The following is a 21,064-nucleotide window of genomic DNA, read 5'->3' as shown; positions in this document are numbered from 1 at the left end:
CATCGAACTATTACCTAAGCCACCCTCCCCGCTGCACCAGCTGTACCGCTCATTCATAGTGACCCAGTTTCGGTTCTTATGTAAGCACCCTGCATCACAGAACTAAGAGGAAGATGCCGGCAGCAGGCAGCACGTGTGGCCACGGGTATGTTCTTGGAGATTCTGTGCATGCCCAGGGGGATGCCAAGATTCTGCTGAGTGTTCCAGGAATTCTGGACACGAGCCTCTCCCTTCCTGCACTAGATAGACACTAATTTCAAAAAGATGTGTAATGTTCATAGAGCCTTGACTTCTTAGAATGTCATACAGAGAAAACCAAAGTGAAATAAAAAAAAATGAAATTAAAAAAAAAAAAGACAGATCCTTTTGTTTCTCTCTCATCTTCCTGAACTATTCACCACCCACCACCTTTAAGTTACCAGGTTTGTCTTGGGGCATTAGGCATGTTTATTCTGTATGATGGCACCTTAAGCCCCCAAAATACAGGCTTCATGGTCACTAACTCGCATGGAGCACTCCCTGAGTGTCGGGCCCTGCGTGTCCTAACTCCCTTCACCCCCAAAGCTCCATGGAGCAGGTACTGTTAGGATCTGCATTTCACAGATGAGGGAACTGAAGCACAGAGAGGTTAAGCATAGTGCCCAAGGTCACACCTAGCTAGTGTGTGTCAGAGCCAGGGCACAATCCCAGGCAGAATGGCTTCAGGGATCAGAAAGGAGTCACTCTTTCCTTCTACTTGGGATCTGTGGGGACTCAGAAACTCCAGGACCTGGGTATCTGGGAGGGAGCAGGGTCTGGCATGCACAGGGCCCCAGGCTGGGGAGCACAGCTCATGCAAAGCAGGTCATGCTGAGAGATGCCCATAAATGCTCATGAGCCTTTCAGAGATAAACTGGCATCCTTCATTCTAACCAACTGCAGTTTATGGAGAAGCAGAAGGGAAGGAGAGGGTCCTGGTGGAAAGAAGGAAGGGGGAAGAGGGGAGGAGGGGCAACAAGGGACAGAAGAAAAGGGAGAGACGCTGGGAAAAGATGCTGAAGAGTCAGGCGAGGACCAGACAGAGAGTTTGCAGGGATGAGGTGGGAGGGGATGGAAGGAGGAAGAAAGGATGTAGCTGACGAGGAGGAATGGCTCTGGCTCTGGTCCCATCCCATTCCTTTGCTGGGTCCCAGAAGTGGGAAAGGTGGGCCAGGTGGTCTGTACACAAAGCCCACTCCCACCATCTGCTCTGGGAGGGGGAGGGGCTCCCACCCCTTCTCACATCCATTGTTCCCAGGTGAAGTTTTTCTTTGCACAGTGACCCTCACCCCTGCCTCCAGAGCCAGCCCTGGGAATATGGAGGGTGGTGAGAGATCAGGGTGGAGAGGGGTGGGGGAGCAGAGGAGGAGGGCTGTGGGCAGGCACAGTCTGTGCAGAGCTTTGTGAGCTTTTTCTTTACCACAATCTGTTCTCTAGACGCTACTGCTTCTCAGGTCTGGACCCTCCCCATCTCTCCTCAAGCTCTTCCTTTGAAATCCCTGACAAATTTTAAAGGCCATATTTTGCTTTGGTTCCCCTCCCACTGTGTCTGAAACCAGCCCTGGAAATGCAGATGACCGCATTTTTGGGTTGAGGCTGCCTGAAAGCGCTCGGCATCTTTACAAGGTCACTCAGCCATGCTTTGTTACAGTGTCCCCAGGCCACCGTTGGGGAACGTGCCAGTCTGCTCTATGTGATGCTTCTGTGTCTTGGGAAGGATGCTCAGGGAGGTGCTGCGGGAAGAAGAGAGTTTAGTCCTCCATTGTCACCACAGATAAGGTGATGGCAGGTGTCCTCCTGTGGGAGAATCTCCAGCTCTGTAAGCTAGGTGTCACATTTGCCCCACTGTGATGTACTTTCAGTGCGACAGCTTGATTTGGGGTTATTGTCCATCCCTCCTTTGAAGGAAGAGATGACGTGAGGTTCTCGGGCGATCACGAGAGGAGACACAGGCAGAGTGGTCTCTGAAGTCACACAGATGTGTGTGAACCCACTGTCCCCTGTTACTGGCCATGTGACTCCAAACATTGAACCCAAACTCTCCAAGTCTCACTTTCCCTCTTTGTGAGACAAACTCCCGTCCGAGCTAACATTTACTGACTGCTTGTAATGCGCGTTGGGCACTTTTACGTGGATCGCCTCATTCAGTTCTCAGAACAATCCGGTGCAGTAAGTCCCAGCATTATTCCCATTTTACAGATGAGATGATGTGGGCTTCAAGATGTGAGGACACTTTCTGAGGTCGCACAGATTCGGACCCAGACAGGCTCTCTGGCTCCAGAACCTCTGCCTTGATAATAGGGTTGGTGTGAAGATTGAGTGAGTTGACATATGTAGACTGGACAATGTAGAACTGGTTCGGGGTAAATCCTCAGTGCATTGTGGTGATGATGTTGCTAAGGAGGAGGACAGAAAACAATCAGCTAAGAGCTGTGTCTCATGCAGGCCTGACTTGCAAAGGGAGCGCAGAGCAGACTCTTCCCCAGGGAGAGTTAATAAGATCCAACCCCTCACTTTACAGATGAAGATGCTGAGACCCAGGGAAGTCGAATGTGTTGTCCAAGGTCATAGAGCTAATTATGGGCCTGACTCTGATCAGAAGGGATGCTCCCAACTGGGACAGTGGTGCTCCCATCCCAGGTGGGACCAGAAAGGTTCTGTAGGCTGCCTCAGTGAAGCTGACAGGAAGTCATGAGCTGGGTATGAGTTTGCCATACATTTACTTCAAATCTCCATTCCTCCTGAGTCCATCTCCATGGCTTCTAATGTAATCCAGTGCCCATCCTTGTCTCTAGGTTGTTCTTCTACCCAAGATCCAACTCCGCCTTCCACAGGGACTCTTTCGATTTCTCCCCATCTCATCTATTGCCATCATTCCTGGAAACCTCACCATCCATGGAGTTACTCATGGCCCCCTTGTCTTGGGCTGAGATAGCACTCCCTCCACCCCCCCTCCCCCCAGCCATTGCTGGTGCAGGCATCGCTTGGGCCCCACCATGATGCAGAGCTGGAGACTGGACTCCTGACTCACATAAGAATGCCTGCTTTATAATTTGGTATCCATGCCACTTATTAATCATGTGACCTCAGGCAAGTTATTTAACTTCTCTAAGCTTCACTTACTTCTCTACAAATGGCAATAATATGAGGACCTGTGCTATAAGTATGCCAGAGGTACCTAAAGCATTTAATGCAGTGCCTGGCCCAAAGTGCTCGATCAGTGCCTGCGGTGGTTGTTTTCAAGATTCCTCCTCTAACTTCAACTTTTTTTAAACCTCCTGTTTATCCTTCTCCCCTTTTCCTATGTCCCAATGTTTAGATCCTAAATCCTGCTGTTCTCTGGGTTTAAGCTTCCTTTACCAACCTGGACCTGATGGTCCTTTCTTTGACTGAGAGGCACATCCCCAAACTAAAAGTTCTTGCTTCCTTCTTGGTGCATCGTAACCTTGTCCAGGAACTAGAACCTAGGCCTTTACAAGTGTTTGCCTGTTTCTTATCATGTTCCTATTCATTTTTCCAAAGTAGCTGTTGTCAACCCTTCCCAAACCCCTACCACACACACTGGACTTATAATTATTCAATTAATTATCTTAAATTATTGCTCACTATCTGTGACCCTAGACTAGCTTTTGAGTTCTGTGAGGTGGTGACTTCATTTGATTTACTCATGTCGTATCCTGCAAACCTAGCATATGGAGGCAGACCACCTTCACAGGGACTTCACCGCAAATTAACGAAGATCAAGGCTGTTCAAACTTACGTATCTCAGATATGTCCCTTCCCTGACCAATTCTTTCCGTCTTCATCCACTCTACTTTCTTTTACTCTACTTCTGATTTTAAGGAGCACAAGTTCTTCTACTTCTGGGTCCCCCTCCTTCTCCAGAATTTTCCTTCACCAGATACATTCTTTTGTTTCTTTAATCTTTTATCTTCCCTTGCTCTTTTCCTTCTGCCTGCAATACATCTGGAAAGATCTTGCTTTGGAGTCATAGGGACCTGGTAGGGAAACTTGGCTTTTCTTGCCAGCTGTGTAACTGGGACATTGCTTCGACTTCTGTAAGTAAGCCTTATGTCTTCATTTGGAAAATGAGAGTGCTACTATCTATGGATCAGCATTGTTGTGAAAATAAATTGAGCTAGTGTTTGCAAAATCTCCAGCAAAAAGTGTGGCATATAGTAAATAGATAAAACTCCCTGCCCCAAATCCCAAATAAATACATCAAAATAAAACCCTACCATGCCTAGGTCCCACCACCTTCTCAGACAGGAACTCCTTCCTTCATTTTCTGGCACCCAAACTAGAAACTTCCTGGTATCCACACGCAGCCCTCTTCTCTCCATCATAATTCTGTTCTCAGGCTTACTTCTCTACCTTCCTAGGGGTAACATTTTATTAGTTAAACTCTTTCCTTTAATTTCAACTCCTCCTATTCAACCAGTCTTTTCTGATTAGATCCACATCAAACATACTCAAGACTAACAAAACAAAAAACAAAAACACAGAAAACCGCATTTTTTCCTGACCTCCTGTTTCCTTCTAGTAAAGCTATCTGATCTTTCTACTCCCCTTCTTGCAAGAGACATCTGAGTTCACTGTTTTCTGCTTCCTCTCCTCTCATTCACCACCACGTTCACCACAGTGTGCCCAGGATCCCCGTTACACCACTAAAGCTGCTCCCTCCCATGGTTGCTGAATCTCACCACCGAATCCAACAGCCACATCTCAGCCCGTAGCTAGCTTGACCTCTGGGTAGTGCTGGACACGTGGCCGCTTCCTCCTCCTTGAAACGTTCGCTTCCCTGGCTTTTTGCAGTGCTGTGTTATCCTTCTACCTCTCAGGCTCTTTCACAGACCTCTTGATGTATCTTATGAGTGGGCTCAATAATTGTTTACATTAATTTTTTTAATGTTTTTTTATTTGGAGAGAGAGAGCAGAGGAGAGGCAGAGAGAGAGAGAGAGAGAGAGAGAGAGAAGGAGAGAGAGAGAGAAAATCCCCACAGACTCTGTGCTGTCAGTACAGAACCCAACTCCGGGCTTGAACTCCCGAACCATGAGATCATGACCTGGGCCAAAATCAACAGTCGGACGCTTAACTGACTGAGCCACCCAGGCACCCCAATAATTGTTAACATTATTATTATTGTTGCTGTTATTATTATTATTATTATTGTTAAACACTAATCTTCTTGAACTATTTCTAATTACTCGAACACTCTTAATTCTAGGCCTTCACTTGTGTGGCTCCCCCTTCCTGCCAGACTCTTCTCCACCTTCTCTTCCCTTCTTTCACTTAGCTTCTGGCTCTTCAACTTCACATCTCAGCTTAGAAGCTTCTCCCTCCTGCACATCTTGCCTTTCCTCCTTAGGTCTGGCTCAGGCACCCCTTCTGGGTACTTTCCCGGCAACCTCTGCTTTCCCTGTCATACCACTCTTCATGTATACCGTAATTACCAAATTATGTTTTCTTGGCTCAAATAGCCTCTCACTGTAAGTTCTGAGGGCTTCGTTGTGCCTGTTTTTTAGCCCCTCGCAGAATGCCTGGGTCCCATAATGGGTGTGTGCGAATGAGTGAATGGATGGGTGGAGGTGGCATTATTGCTGTGTTGGATTGGGAATTAGTATACCTTATATTTTTAATGCTACATAGTATTACCTGTGTGAACTCTGTCAAGCCCCTCCTCCAAGCTTCTTGCTCTATACAATTGAGAAAAGTTCAGCAATATTCCCGAGGGCACTTTGCAGGTGCTCTCTCTTTTTTAATCTGCACAAACGCCCAACACAGTTGAGACTTTGATGAAAGGAGATAATGTCTGCATCTTGTCTAGCATGGATGGTTTCCCGAGCAGGGCTCTCTTCACCAATGCCATCGTTGAAGGCAGAAAGGTAATGTTCTTTCTTTATCTGTAACTTGATTCAGGTTGCTCGCAAGCGCTTGTTTTTGTTCAATGGAAAATAACACGAAATGTAACATTAACAGCAAACTTTCAGCTTTGCCATTCAAGGTATTTATTTAGTCTCTTCTGATTTAAAAACAACAGGCTCGTCCAAGTAACTCTTCCAAGTCACTTTGAATTTACTCTTTTAATGTTTTTTTAATGTTTATTTATTTTTGAGAGAGAGAGAGAGTGAGGGAGGCGGGGAGTAAGGCAGAGAGAGAGGGAGACACAAAATCCAAAGCAGGCTCTAGGCTCTGAGGTGTCAGCACGGAGCCCAACGCGGGGCTCGAACTCATGAGCCGTGAGATCATGACCTGAGTTGAAGGTCGGGTGGTTAACCGACTGAGCCACCCAGGTGCCCCTGAATTTACTGTTTTAGATAAATGCAGTGTTTTAGCATTCTCTCCCTGCCCTTTCCTTCCCACGCCCTGCCCACAGTGGAAAAGCAGCCAGAGAAGCCTTTGGCCTGGGGTCTTTAGGTCCTCCTTGCATCCACTGATAGTGTCCATCCACTGCTTAGAGACCACCTTGCTGAGCCAGCTCTGCCTTGGCTCTCATGGGCACTGAATCTCCTTGGAGGCTTCCACAGCTCCAAATGGTATTCTACCCCGCCTCTGCCTCTAGCCCCTGCTACAGGTACCTCTTCTGCAAGCAATGGCAATCTCCTGGCAGGCAGGCAGGCTAACTCTCAGGTCTGAGTTCCTCAGAGCCTGTGGAAACTTCTGGATTACCTTCGTAAGAACTTGGAGGAGACAAGGTATGGAAAAAAGAGCATCCACAAGGGTTTTTATGGGCAGGGATTTTATGACCTGTTTTCTGATGTAAGTGTTTTGTGCATTAGTAGTTTATAAAAGAAATCATTGAATGAGTGATTCTCTAGCCATCTCTCTGCCTAATCATTGCCACGTTAGTGTTTCATGCTGTCTTTGATTCTCATTTTATCTTGGATTTCTACTCCCTCTTCAAGGTTTTAAACCCAATGTAGGAATGAGGGTGAGTGGGGCCCTGAGCCAACCTTTCATAGGAGTCTAACCTATGTTACCCCCCTCTTCCTTCCTTGGCACAGGAGCAATTTTATTTACATCCTCCCTGATGGACAACAACCTTACATCATATTCTGCTTTCTCCATACTCCTTGTCTTAGAGGACCATATGTCTTGTCTTAAGGTGACCGTATGTCCTGGTTTTTGCCTGTGGTGGTCATGGTTTATGCCCATTGTCTCTGTGTAATTAATAGGCATGCCCCTCTTCGTTCTCAAAAACGTCCTGGCTTAGATGGTAAATTTCATGGCTACTCTGCTTTTGATAAACACGTGAAACTCAGGCCTCCAAACTTAGATTTCTTTTTGATTTAAAGCTTGGCTTTGGGAATTGCATCAAAACCCTTTTCTACCCCAATTTCCTGCCCCTTGCAAGTAAAGGCTTGGTTTTTATGACTGTTGTTCTAATGAGGGAATTATAACATCTATTTTTTTTTAATGTATGTTTATTTATTTTTGAGAGAGAGAGAGAACACAAGTGGGAGAGGGGCAGAGAGAGAGGGAGATACAGAATCTGAGGCCTGGGAAGGCTCCAGGCTCTGAGCTGTTAGCACAGAGCCTGATGCAGGGCTCAAACTCATGAACCTGGAGGTTATGGCCCGAGCTGAAATCAGGTGCTCATCTGATGGAGCCACCCAGGTGCCCCATAACATCCATTTTAAAGACAAAGATACCCAATAACTTTAATTAGGAGAAATGAAAATGTTTCACAAAAGAAAAAACAAACATTTAAATATGGCAACAGCATGGCACCACCAATCCATGATCCTGGGCAACACATTGTCCTGGTGCACATTGGTGGGCCTCAGATATTCAGGTGATTCCATCCCTTAGAATTAAGAACTGTTAATGTATTGTCCTTTTGACAAATTTTAGAAAAGAAAGAAAACATTGTAGCCAGAGTCTTTTTTTTTTTCTTTGATTAGAGAGAGAGAGTGGGAGAGGGGCAGAGGGAGAGAGAGTGAGAATCCCAAGCAGGCTCCACACCCAGTGCAAAGTCTGACTCAGAGCTCGATCTCGCAATGGTAAGATCATGACCTGAGCTGAAATTGAGAGTCAGACGCTTAACCAACTGAGCCACCCAGGTGCCCTCAGAGTCATTTTTAACCAATGCAGTCACTTTATTCTAGGCTATGTCTGACCATCCCCTGAGGACAGTTTGTAGAAAGCTGTAGCTCTTATTTGAATAGTGAAGAGTATATTGAGGGTTAAGATAATTCATAAAATATATTTTAATATAAAAACATTAGCTGAGTATATAGGCAATCAATGAATGTTGTTTTCCAAATCTATGTGGTAATCTTATTCTGCTCATCTTATTCTGATTAGAATCAGAGCACGTTGCTCTGTTTTGGCAACATGCATGACATTGATTTTATTTTATTTTATTTTATTTATTTTTTAAATGTTTTTATTTATTTTTGAGACAGAGACAGAGTATGAGCAGGGGAGGGGCAGAGAGACAGGGAGACACAGAATCTGAAGCAGGCTCCAGGCTCTGAGCTGTCAGCACAGAGCCTGACGTGGGGCTCGAACTCACGGACTGTGAGATCATGACCTGAGCCGAAGTCAGACACTCAACCGACTGAGCCACCCAGGCGCCCCGCATGACATTGATTTTAAAAAATGAAAAGGTGTGTTCATCATTAAGTCATTGGGAGAAAATTATAGTTAATCTTAATTAAAACACGTAATTTGGTAAGCAGGATCTTTTAAAATAAAGTATCCATGGGATGAACCATTAAAACATGGGGCCTCAAAAGGTTTTAAAAGAGTCTGGGAATCTTTTACAGGCAATAGAATGGCTTCAGCGACTGAATTTCAGTAGGGTGTTTACTTTCAGAAGTTCTTCTGGTAGTAGTGAAGGATTTGCCCTGAGGCATTCACACCCTCCCATAGTTTGTCTTGTAAAAGATTGTTTTTTTAGGGTGGTTGACTTGGATTAGGGTACAGAATGCATTACGAATATCACTTTGGCCTCATTAGAAACATGGGCTCACCAGTAGACTCGGGACAGCTGACTCTGCATTAGGGGACAGACAGTGACCACTGAGGGCTAATGAGCAGTGACCAGGGTTTCCCACAGTCATTATTACTGTGGCTTCCTAAACATTTCTCCCTAATATCACTCTGATCCTTGAGTAGGAAGCAGAGCCTGCCTCCGGGGATACCGGTGTGTTTAAGAGGTAGAGTCTCCAAGAGGATGTGGAGGAGCAGTGGGGGTTGGACAATCAGGGCCAGTCTCACATTATTACTACCTTTCTCTCTTTCATCTACAGTCTGTGAGCTTATGCCTCTTCCTATCTCTCTTCCTTTTCACCTTCCCCACACCCACAGATGGGGTGGCCGCCTTCCGCGCCTTTTTGAAGACCGAGTTCAGCGAGGAGAACCTAGAATTCTGGCTGGCCTGTGAGGAGTTCAAGAAGACCAGATCAACTGCAAAACTGGTCTCCAAGGCCCATAGGATCTTTGAGGAGTTTGTGGATGTGCAGGCTCCGAGGGAGGTGTGTTGGCGGTGGCGAGAGTCTTGTAAGACCTCTATCCATGGCTCCTGGCTCACATCTCTCTCTTGGCGGGGGTTTGAGCCAGTCTTGTTGGGGACTGTCTTCTGAACTGAGCCTCGCTGCTCTGATGGCTCTTAATGAAAAGAGGATCACTTCTAAAGTGCACAGCCCAGGGCTTCTAAAGAGGGGCTCTATTAGGAGTGCTTTAGTTGTCTTTCAAACATGTGCCTGCAAGACCTGTGTTTCTGTAGGGATTCTGTAAGGATAGATGCCATTGAATCCATGTTAGTTTTCCTAGTGGAAGGCAGCACAGGTTAATGGGATGAGCATCCACTTTGGAATCTTATTCCAGTCTCAGCTCTACCAGTTAGAAGCTGTGTGGTCTTATCCGAGTTATCTAGTCTCTCTGACTCCCATTTGCCCCAAAGTGAAAGTGTACCTTTCAAGACTACTCTGAGTATTAGGGATAAAGCACCTCATCAACATCTGTCACTGCCTATTAATGAGTCATTACAGTCATTTATATTATTTTATAATAAGTTATTATCATTTATAATAATAAAATGAATCTCTATATATGGCTGTGCTGAGTTATAAAACAGAATTTTACTTGGGAGGATTTTATAGAAGCAAAATGTTTGCTGTCTACGAGTTTTGGTGTGCTATATACCTAGGACTCTTCAATTATTCTTTGACTTGGGAGGTAGGAGGTCTTTGCCCAGTGCCCAGGATGCTGTAGACCCTTTAAAATGCTGTTTAGAACGGAGATGTCCATTCTAACCATAATCTCTCCTCCTGGGGCATTTGTTTCTTTAGTGGTTAAGAACAAACAAGAGGGCAAGCTTCCTTTAGGGAATCCACATTAATACTTACCTTCAGTCTCACTCTTTGCTTGACATCATGAAGACCCCTGGATTAGGAGTTAAGTGATTTGGGATTTTGCCTTGGCTCTGTTACTAACTTTCCATACTGCTTTAGAGCAGCCTTTTAGTATCTCTTTTCTTCAGTGTCCTTATCTGTAAATTGAGACAAAGAATGTCTGGTCTTCAGACCTCACAGGATTCTTGCTGGGATTAAAAGGGATAACCTCCATGAAAACAGTTTGAAAAGCATGACTAAGCTTACATATATAAGATACTGTCATTAGTAATTATTACATAGCTAGGAGCAGTTGCCAGGCACCACGGCCCTTGAGGGCCTGTGACCATGCTCTCTGTTTGTGTCTCCAGGTAAACATAGACTTCCAGACCCGAGAAGCCACGAGGAAGAACATGCAAGAGCCATCCCTGACTTGCTTTGACCAAGCGCAGGGAAAAGTACACAGCCTCATGGAGAAAGACTCTTATCCCAGGTTCCTGAGGTCCAAAATGTACTTAGATTTGCTGTCCCAAAGCCAGAGGAGGCTCAGTTAGACCTCAGATGGGGACTCTTGGAGATCACTGGCTTCCCCCCTCCCCTTGCTGCCAAGACCATATTCTAATGTGAAATGTCATAGGTGTTCAAAAAGCAATGGCGTTTAGTTTGGGAGCCTGGGGGATGAGGAGTGGATGAAGGGCCATTCCAAAGTAAGATCCAGTCACCAGAGCTCGGACTCTATTCCATTAACCCATGTTTGTGTTTTGGTTAGCGGTAGCACCTTGCTGCTGTTACCCTCCTTCTGGGTCAGCAACTTGCCCTTCACAATGCCTTGGGTCATTTCTGCTGAGAAGGCAGATTTGCTGTGCTGGGCTAATGTGTAAATAATGCAGATGCAATTCCCACCACTTCCACACCCTCATCAGTTAGGATTCTTGGCTCTAACTTGTACTATACCCCTGTGAGGAATAGCTAGAAGACTCCGGCTCACCTAGGTGATTTGCTGTCACAATGTAGTGGCCAGTGCTAGTGTAGGAGAGAGGTTTGTGGGGAATCCCAGGTTTCTAACGCTGTCATTGACAGGTGGCCTCTGGGAGAAGGGGCAAACTCCATGGAGCTGGCTATTTCTTCCATTTCCATTAGACCAGTGTGAAAAGCTGTCATCACTGCCCATCTTAGCCTAGGAAATTCACAAGACATTTTTACCCTCACAATTCCATGAAGGGTCTTGGGAGATCTCTTATATGATTTCTGATGTGGGGTCTGCTTTTAAGAAAGATACAGCTTGCAGATCTTCCTTGATTCTACCAAGAAGTATTCCAGAAGTCGAATGACCAGGGAACATAGCTCCAGTAGACTTTTGTGCAATGGGGCGCCATATAACCTCTCTGTTGCTTAATGTATTCTCCGCCGTCACCTCCCTGTGGCATCACACATCACTGATCTCTTAGAAAGACAGCTTGGCAAAGGGAGGTGAATTCCCATAGCATGGACAGCTTTCATGGTGCCTAATACTTTCCTTGTCTCTCCCTGTCCCCCCTTCCATGCAGGTCATGTAATTATGATGGGGGAGAATGGGAACTTAGGCTGTAACTCTTCAGCTTGCTTCCTGGGAGCATGCTTTCTTAGAAAGGTCTCTCTCATGAGGGCCATCTTGGCTATTCAGCAACTTCCTTCTTGATCTCTGACCTTTTGGGATTGAACATGGAACAGGAGGTGAGGCTAAGATCACTGTGAACATCTGGCTGTGGAGAATCTTCCTAAAATGCTTTCATGGTACCCTGAGGCTCCTTTTGGAAATGTGTCAGGATACTCTTCCTTGGAGGGTGAGCATAAAGCACCCTAGCTTCCTGAGAAAAAAAGTGGACTTCGGCACAAATTTGCAGTGCCAGGGATATGAATCCTCAGCAGAGAGACTGGAAAGTGGAAGAGGAGTCTGGAAGAGGCTGGTCTCCAGGTGGACCAAATCGTAGAGAATATGGTGGAGTTACTATTGGGATAATTCACAGCCAGTGGATTTGGAGTCATTGCAGATCTCCACAACTTTCAGCTTGACTAAATGAAATAGCTGCGATTAGGCGTAAGCTCTGGAGTGCAGGCGATTGAGAACTGGGCTGAAGCATTCTCCTTTTGTGGGGTGATGGGCCTCTTTAGGTACACAGGATTCTAGTGTTTGCACTCCTGTCCAGTAACTTTGTGAATTTCTTCCTTCCTTGGCTGCAGCTAGACAAGTTCAAGAAGGCTCTTGAGTCCCACTGGTGTTAGGGTCCATTGCTCCGCCATGGCACGTTGTATCTGTAAGTGAGGGCTGGTGAGTCTGTCTGAACCATCAAGGAGAGAACACATACCTCTTAGCCCTCACACCGAAGCACTCTGTGAAATCTCATGTTCAAGAACTCCGATGCCTCAAATAGGTGTTGTTAGTTAGATCAGGTAGTGTTCCCCTGCCCCCACTGGTAAAAAACCATTCTTATCTAAAGCTTCCGGAATTAATTTAATGATCAAATTCTTGAACAGGGTATTTTAAACATTGTTTACATATGAAATGTACATCTGCTGCCAACTCTACTGTTGAATATGAGGTGCATGTAAATTGGAACAGCAGAGTTATGGAAAAATGAAATGTTTCAGAGGGGCCTTTTTACCACTTCCACTATCCCCAGGAGAAGTCTGAACAAGACTGTTGTGCAGTGGCCTCACTTGAGGCCTAGAGTTCTTGCCAACTATTGGTGGAATGAAGGCTGCAGATGGTGGTGTCATGGCACCCAGTGACTTCCTCCCACGATGGGGAGGCGCGAAGGACCAAGCTTGGGTATCCTGAATTTTGCCGCTATGTGAGCGTATGTGGGCATGTGTCTGTGTGTAGAGGAATGTGATGGCTATATTTATGGTACTCCCGTGGAGTGTCTGCGTGCATGTGTGTGTGTGTGAGACCATTGTGAGCATGAGTCCAGGACACCACAGAGACCATCCTCCCATGGGGTAGAGCTGTCCTCACACCCTTTCTCTCCTGCTTCCCACAAAAGGCACAGAGCTCTCTGCTCTGATGCCTATGTTCAGGCACTTAGGTCATGCCAACCCAGATTTTGGTCTGTGACGAAACAAAGAGAAATGTTTACAACATCTAGAGCAATATCAAAGCATACCTCATCCATGACTGTCCATGTCTCCCGGTCCTGCCCTCTTGCCCGTCTCCTCTTCCACAAGCCCTCATCTGCCTCGCTAGGTGGGCCTCTGCAGGTGCCACTTCTTCCATTTAAGGTCTTCCTTTTGTCCTCGTGCCAGGCTTGTGCTGTGGACTGCCTTCTGGGCTTGAGGCTTGCTCTGGGCCTGGAACCTCTGAAGACCCAGGGCAAGCCAGGGCAGGAGGCCAGGCAGAGCTGTGATCTTTAGGACTGCTCTCCACCCCCAAGTGGCCTTTTGGCCCCACTTGCGCGTCAACCTGTTTTTAGGCTAGGTGTAAGATATCCCATTGCCTTTGGCAAACCAAATAGACCATAATCAGTAACAACCATTCATAGCCCCAGGGCACCTTTGGGGTGAGGAAGGATCCTCTGAGCATGCCCAGGCTCACCCAGAAAGCCTGTTACAAGTGCTCATTCCCAGGTTGCACACCCAGAGATGCTGATCCAAAAGACCTGGGTTTTCAGACCCAGAAAACTGCATTTTTAGTAAGTCCCTATAGACCATGCTTTGAAAAAAGATGTTCTAAGACAGTGGCTCCCACCATTGGCTGCTCATTGGAATCACCTGTAGAGTTTTGAAATCTAAATGTCCAGGTCCCACCCCAGAACAGCTTGGGGCCACGACCCAAGACATCAGCAGTTTTCAGAGCTCCCCAGGTGATTCTACGTGCAGGTGAGGTGAGGAAGCACTGGCCTGAGGAGTGAGGATGTGCAGGGCTGAGCTTATGCAAACGTGTGGCCAAGAGGGCTGGAGCAAGCCAAGATGCAATCAGGCACAACACCCGGAACCCGCCAGCCCTGAGCTTGATTCGGGGAGGCTGCCTCTGTGCTGTCTCAGTCTGATTCGCCCCTTTGAGATCAAAACGTTCCAGCTGCATGCAGTGTTCGGCAGCAGGTGTGCCGATGGCGGGGAGCTCTGGAGGGTATTTGATTAAGAGAGGTTTTCCCACACATCCTGAGCCTCATTCGCAGTGCTTCCTCCAGGCTTGCCTCCTGGGCTGCTCCCTCGTCTGTTTGCTCTCATGCACTCTGTGTTTGGCTGTCTGCGTTTGGTTGTGCCTCTGTATCCAAGGCCATGGGATGACGTGGTAGTTGAAACTCAGGTAGCAGGGGAAAGGGCGTGTCGGGGTAATAATGGCAGAAGCACGACAACTTCCAGGTTTCTCATCGGAGGGTCACCCACCCCAGGAATATGCTCTTTGGAGCTTTCTTTTCCAAGGCCACAGTGGGGCTTCAGTGCCTGCTGTTAGCCCTCACGATCGCCTCTTTGGTCGCAGGCTGGGTGGGCAGATGAAAGTTCCTAGTTGATTTTATTCTCTGGTGCTCCCCCTCCCCGCCCGCCCCAGAACTTGCTGCTCTGAATAAACCAAAGCTGTGAAACGGTGTTCTGCCCCGGGCGGCAGGCCCAGCCTCCGGGAGCTAGCGAGCGGGCCGGGGTGTGCACGTGCCCCGGGGCCCTGGACTGTGAGGGAAAGACACGAATCCATTGTGTTGAGAGCTGGGGGAGGGGGGGGAAGAGACTGAAGAGGAAGGAACAGGGTGGGAAAGATGAATGGCTGAGGTGCCGGCTGCCTCTCCATGAAGCAGAAGGGAGAGGTGAAAGCGGCACAGGCAGAGGCAGAGATGCCCCATCGACACGAGCGCCCAGAACCATCCTGACCCTGTCCGTGCCTACTTCCACGCAAAGCAGAGGAATCTGATTTTCCACCTGACACTGTCCTTCAGTGCGCCGAGCGTCAGCCCTCATTCAATATGCGTCTCTCCGGGTCAGAAGCGGGAGAGGCGGCAAAAGTCACCCCTGCCTTTGAGAACCTGTGCCACTTGGCCTGAGATCGTGGAGGAAGAAGCCAAGAGCAGAAATGTCTTCCTGTCCCTGTGGCCTCTCGGGACCGCCCAGGGATGCCGTGGACCAAGATGGGAGGCTGCGGGACGGGGCCACTGGCCTTCCCAGGGTTGGGGGCCAGGCCCGCTCGAGAAACTGCTCCCTTGTGGATCGTTACTCCCTTTGGACCCTTCGGCCGCCTTCCGTGTGCCGCGTGCGGGGAAAGGTGGCCGGCGGCGCGCGCTCCAGCCGCGGGAGCCCTAGCTGAGTCACGCGGCGTGCACCACAGATCCGTAGCCGCCCAGCTGCCATGTAAACCGCTTGGCTGACGGAGTCCTCATTGAGTTGTCTCATTACTGTGCAAAGTGGGATAATGTCATTCACCTTTACTATAAACAAGGCTGTGAGAACATAATAAACACACCCTGAACACGCTGCCCTTCGCTCTCTGCCCACGTTTCTGGCCAGCTGACTCTTTATGAGGAGACGCTTCGCACAACACACGGGCTCCCCCAGGGGGGCACGTGGCCTCCCCAGGCAGGGGCTGGCACGGGGTGGCCGTCAGGAAAAGCAGCCGTGTGGGTGGGGAGTGGTTTGGGACGGTGTGGGGGGTGGAGGGTGACTTTAGGTGACGAGGGTGGCTTCGGAACCGTAAAGTGCTACACAAATACGAGGTTTTTATTAGCACCACCTACCGCTTGGAATGCAGGGAGAGACAAGGCTGAGGGACGGTGTATGTATTTGTTCAGCTGGAGCAGTCTGAAAATGGAGGGGGGTTGATCTTGCTCATGACTGCGGCGCACTTCATACAGTCGGCGTGTCCCTGAAAAGTGTGCTTTAGTCATCAAGCCTTCGAGGGTCTCTGGTGATGGGGTCCGTGGAGGGGACCAAAGGAGAAGAGGGTGCAGTGTCTGCTTGTAAAAGCTCATTTTGCATGTGTGGGGAAAAGCTAGAGATACACGAAATGTTAATAATCCAGATCATTAAAATGCACCAGAGAAGGTCTGTCTAAAGGAAAGCGGGTGTTTCTTCACAGGTGGAATGCTTTGGGTTAACTGAAAAAGCCTTTTGTCATGCAAACCATCACTCCCAAAACCCAGTGTTGAGGACTGGGCTTTGAGGGGTAGCAGCCTGGGCAGGACAGGGACCTGCTGCTGGGGAGGGTGTGTGATTGGTTCCTCTCTTTCCAGCTATGCCCCTTACCCTTATTGCCACTTGGGTTTCTGACCCTTCCAGAACGGAGAAGGGCAGGGAAAGAAGAGAGGGAAGGGAGCAGGGCAGTGGGGTCCTCCCTGATGCACATGCCTCGGGATCTTTGGGCTTGGGAAAACTCTGGTGAGTCCTTCCTGGGTTCCTTGGAGACCCTGCCTCTGAGGAGTCTTTCCCTCTTACCTCCAGCTCCCCTAAACAGGCTGAATGCTTTCCTACTCTGGCTGGTGCTTGCTCCTTCTTGGGAAGTGCCCCAGCTTCTCTCTGCTGCACTCTGTTTGTTCCTCCAGGCCACCCTTTGGGACAGCTCCTTAGATGACCCCATGCCAGTCTTCGTCTCAGAGACCCACAGCTGGCCGACTAGAAGCATTTGGGGCGTACTTGACCCTAGAATCACAAGGCTTCTGCTCTGCAGCCAGAGCCCCCTGCCAGCCCCCAGCTCATGTTTTTGATTTTCTAGGCTGGGATTAAGTTTCCAAGCCTCAGAGGCACATGTCAGGCTCTCCCAGGAATGCTGTATACCCACACTCTCTGGGGGTGAGGTGAGAGGCAGGCACTTAGCCCTTCGGGAGGGAGGCTGGACTCATAGTACACTAAAAGTTCCAAAAACCTTCACAAATTCTCTCTGGCCCTGACCTTTTTCTCTGGTGGGACAGCTTTGGAGTGCCCCTCACTGGTTCTCTGCTCCTTCCCTGCAGTGTTCGCTGGGTCTGGAACCCTTTGGGTCTGAGATCTATCTCCTAGGCCTTGACAGAGCCTCTTTCAGATGGAAAACACTTAACACTATGCTGAGCATCTCATTACCACGCAGTAAATGTGGGGAGAACAAGCAAAATCCCTTCTGTCCTATTGTCTACACCAAGCAAGTGGCCAGCGGAAAACAAGAGAAGTCATTGATATAACTCCCTCCTGCGGATGCATTTCTTAGTTGAGGTCTGTTCTTGTCCCCTGTCCAGGAGGTAGGGGGCAAAGCCATTTCGAAAGCTAGAAGGAAAGTGTGGGGACCTGTCATGGGTGCTGCCTCCCCTGTCCATGACTGGTTCTATAGCACAGAGGGGACACCAAGCCCCCCACCACACGTCACAGTGGCTGTGTGCCCAGCCATGAAAACAAAGCCGCGAGCCTGAGAGAACCATCTTTGACTGGGGTTCCATCAGCACACTCTTCCAGATAATTGGGGCTCTGATGCTAGACAGTCTGAGTTTGAATCTCAGCTGTGAACTCTGCTTACAAGTTATGTGGGCCTAGGAAAGTTATTTCCCTGTGCTTCAGTTTTCTCATCTGTAGAACTAAAATAAAAACAGAGCCAACCGCTTGGGGCTGTTGTGAACACAGTGTACGTTAACACGGAAGCCTGTTTATCCCAATGCCTAGGACATAGCAGGCACACAGTGGGTACCAGCTGGTGCCTTTTCTCCCACGGATCACCAGGACTCCAGCCAGCACCTCCATTCCAAGTCCGCTTGGCTTCTTGATTGAAGGCAAAAGGTGTTACGTGATCAGTGTCTCCCCCTTTCCCACTAAACCATAAACTTCCTGAAGACTGTCTGCCTTGCTCCCTACTCCAGTCCCTGGATAATTATTGAAACAATATTATTTCTACAAATGTTTTTGAGCAGCCCTTCTAGATTAGGCACTTCTAGGGTAGGCTGGATGTGGAGGTCAGAAATCTACTACCTGGGCCCTCAGAGAACTTACTTAACTCTCACTGGAACTTAGCCCTTCACAAGCATTGGCACAAGGCTTACCAAATGAGGGGTATAGAAAGTGAGTGGCTGTAGATTCAAAAGCGGCCATATAATAGAAGACACTTTAGGAGCCAGGAGCTTTGTAGAGCAATTTAGATGCTCTGTCTCGTTGAATCCCCACCACAATGCTATGCGGTAGGGTGTTGATTTGCTAGGCTTCTGTCACAAAATACCACAGACTGAGTAGCTTAAACAACAGACATGTATTTCCTCACAGTTCTACAGGCTGGAAATCCAAGATCAAGGTGCAGGCACGATTAATTTCTTCTGAGGCCTCTCTCCTTGGCTGTAGAAGGCCACCTTCTTGCCATCTTTCCTCTGTGACCATGCCCCTTGGGTCTCCTCCTCTTCTTGTGAAAACACCTGTCGGGTTGGATTAGGGCTTACCCCAACAGCCTCATTTTAATTTAATCACCTCTCTGAAGGCCTATCTCCAAATTCAGTCATATTCTGAAGTACTTGGGATTAAGGCATCAGCATATGAATTTGCTGGCGGTGGTGGGGGGTGGGGGGGGGAGTGGGACATGACACAGTTCAGCCCATAGCAGGTAGATACCATTTTGGGTTCTTATCCCCGCATACAGATGAGGAAACTGAGGCACAGAGAGCTTAATATACCCAAGGTCATGCAACCTGCAGGTGACAGAATTGGATGTAGAACCCCAGCCCTGTAAACCCACAGCTGGTGTTTTTAACCTCTGCTTTGCTGTAGACTAGAAGGGAATGCATGGGTGGGGTGAGGTGCGTGGGTGCAGGGGAGGGGAGGGGGTGCTGGAGCTGAGCTGCCCCTGGGGTGGGAGGGATGCATGTATACGCCAACACAGGCCGAGGCGGAGGTGAGGGTTGGGGTGGGAATGGGGGTCAGTTCCTTATCTTTTACTTGCTCAAAAATCTGGGCTCCCGGAGATGTTGAAGGCCTGATGCAAAATGCTGGTGGCTGACGCATGCACTGCAGAGCCGGCTGGAAATTGGATTCGCCGATTATCTGCCCGAGCTTTTTCCCAGCTGTGCGTTCAGGTGCCCTTGTGCCAGTTTGTTTGGTTTCTGTCCTGCTCTTTGTGCTCTGTCTCCTTTAGGATGATGGGTCTGCTACCGTCTCCTCCAAGCCCGTGGTTCTCCCCGGGGCAGGTTGAGTCATAGCCCTGCCCACAACCCCAGACGTGCTGAGTCTCTGTCTCCTGCGTCTGCCGTGGGGCAGGCTCTGGGCATGCCCTTCCCACGGAGGGAGAAACAGCCCCATCTCCTCAGGCACTAAGATTAGTCTTGCAGGTGCCAAAAGGGACAGGGGCTCTCCTCTTAGACACATGGCAGGCGAGAACATGGAGATTCGGATGCCTGAGATTGAATCCTGAAACCTTTGCTTTTTAGGGAGTGTGACCGTGGGGAAGGAACTTTGCCTCTTCTAGCCTCTGTTTTCTTGTTAGCAAAAGGGGGATAGTAGTACCCACATTTCCAGGCAGGGTGGCTGTGAGGATTGGAGATGAGATGGGCAAAGCACTGGGCAGGAGCTGGCATGTGTAGGCCAAAATAGTACCCACAGGTATTGGAGATTTCGGCCCTGGTTTGCAACCATCCCGGAACCGATCATGGGGCTGTGGGCAGTAGAAAGTCCAGGGAGGTAGGTTGAATGTAAGCTGTATTGACAAATGGGATGTCTGACACTGGAAGCAGAACAAGGTGCCTTTCATTCTGGAGGGTGCTCTGCCCCAGCCAGAGTATTAGGTCCCCGCCTGACATGCCCTACGACCTAAATTAGCAGGGATCATTCACTTGTCATGCAGGCTTTCCCGTGAGACACAGAATACACACAAATGACCCGAACTTTGAATTGACCGAGCTAAAAACAAGATCCTGTGAGTTGCAAAACCAAATTATCTGATGGAGCACTTTTGGTATGCCCTGCCCTACTTTATGCGGGGGGCCAGAATGCTACTCCTGACTTGTAGCCTTTGGAGACATGTGAGAAATGTCACTGATGTGCATGTTCTCACTCAAGGTCCCAGTGGCTCCGGAACCCACCTCGAGTGCAGAATAGCTGTGTATGTGTTTGCTGGGAGGTTAAGGGAAATTATTTTAATCTTATGTCTTAAAAATGAAATTGTCGGGGCACCTGGGTGGCTCAGTCGGTTAAACGTCCGACTCTTGGTCTTGGCTCAGGTCGTGACCTCACGGTCTGCGAGACGGAGCCTCACGTAGGGCTCTGCGCTGACAGCACGGAGCCTGCGGGGGATCCTCTTTCTCTCCCTCTCTCTCTGCCCCTCCCCTACTTGCACTCACTATCTCTCTCACTCTCAAAATAAATTTTAAAAAACCACACAAACCTTAAATAAAATGAAATTGTCGAGGTTTTCCAGTCAGTGCTTTCCCAGGTCAGCTGTCACCGATAGCGAGGATGCTTTGAATCCACAACTCCGCAGGGCTTAGGTTGGCAACAACTGCCAGGAAATGGCAAGGTAGGGGTGAGGAGCTGGAAGGGAGCTTCTAGGACCTTATGCGTCATCATCACATTCAAATCGCAGAATCCCCCAGGTGGGGGCATGCTGAGCAGGGCAGTCTCCCCATAGAGGGGAGAAAGGGAGTTGAGTCCTGGGGACACGAATATGCAGCAATTACCCATAAGAATCTATTGGTTTGCTTTCCTGACTCAGGGCTGGCAGTTGCTAAGATAAAGGGGTCTTGCAAGGGAAGAGGGGAGGTGGTGCCTGTGGGCAGCCAGGGGGCTTGCAGGACCCGGCCCCTCCCAC

The 21,064-nt window shown here is 48.6% G+C and overlaps 1 protein-coding gene and 1 long non-coding RNA gene across 8 annotated transcripts in view; one reads left to right on the top strand and one right to left on the bottom strand.

The window, feature by feature from the left end:
• Positions 1–15,798, top strand: part of RGS8 (regulator of G protein signaling 8) — a 132,557-nt gene extending 116,759 nt beyond the window's left edge. For all 7 annotated transcript variants that reach the window (XM_019427530.2, XM_019427566.2, XM_019427546.2 and 4 more), the window contains 2 exons: positions 9,335–9,501; positions 10,731–15,798. In XM_019427530.2, the coding sequence (XP_019283075.1) occupies positions 9,335–9,501; positions 10,731–10,913 (350 nt within the window). In that variant the 3' untranslated portion in view covers positions 10,914–15,798. The remainder of the gene's footprint in view (positions 1–9,334; positions 9,502–10,730) is intronic.
• A 2,706-nt stretch (positions 15,799–18,504) lies between these two features.
• LOC109254066 (uncharacterized) lies at positions 18,505–20,268 on the bottom strand. The gene is made up of 2 exons (XR_002074630.2): positions 19,201–20,268; positions 18,505–18,683 (listed from the first exon to the last, which is right to left on the bottom strand). It is a non-coding gene; the product is annotated as an uncharacterized LOC109254066 (long non-coding RNA).
• Positions 20,269–21,064: the final 796 nt, after the last annotated feature.

The sequence above is a fragment of the Panthera pardus genome, unplaced genomic scaffold (genome assembly GCF_024362965.1).
Source record: "Panthera pardus isolate Hobbes unplaced genomic scaffold, ASM2436296v1 HiC_scaffold_21, whole genome shotgun sequence".
Classification (NCBI taxonomy): domain Eukaryota; kingdom Metazoa; phylum Chordata; class Mammalia; order Carnivora; family Felidae; genus Panthera; species Panthera pardus.
The sequence above is the reverse complement of the archived record's forward strand: the minus strand, read 5'-3'. Positions and strand labels throughout refer to the sequence as shown.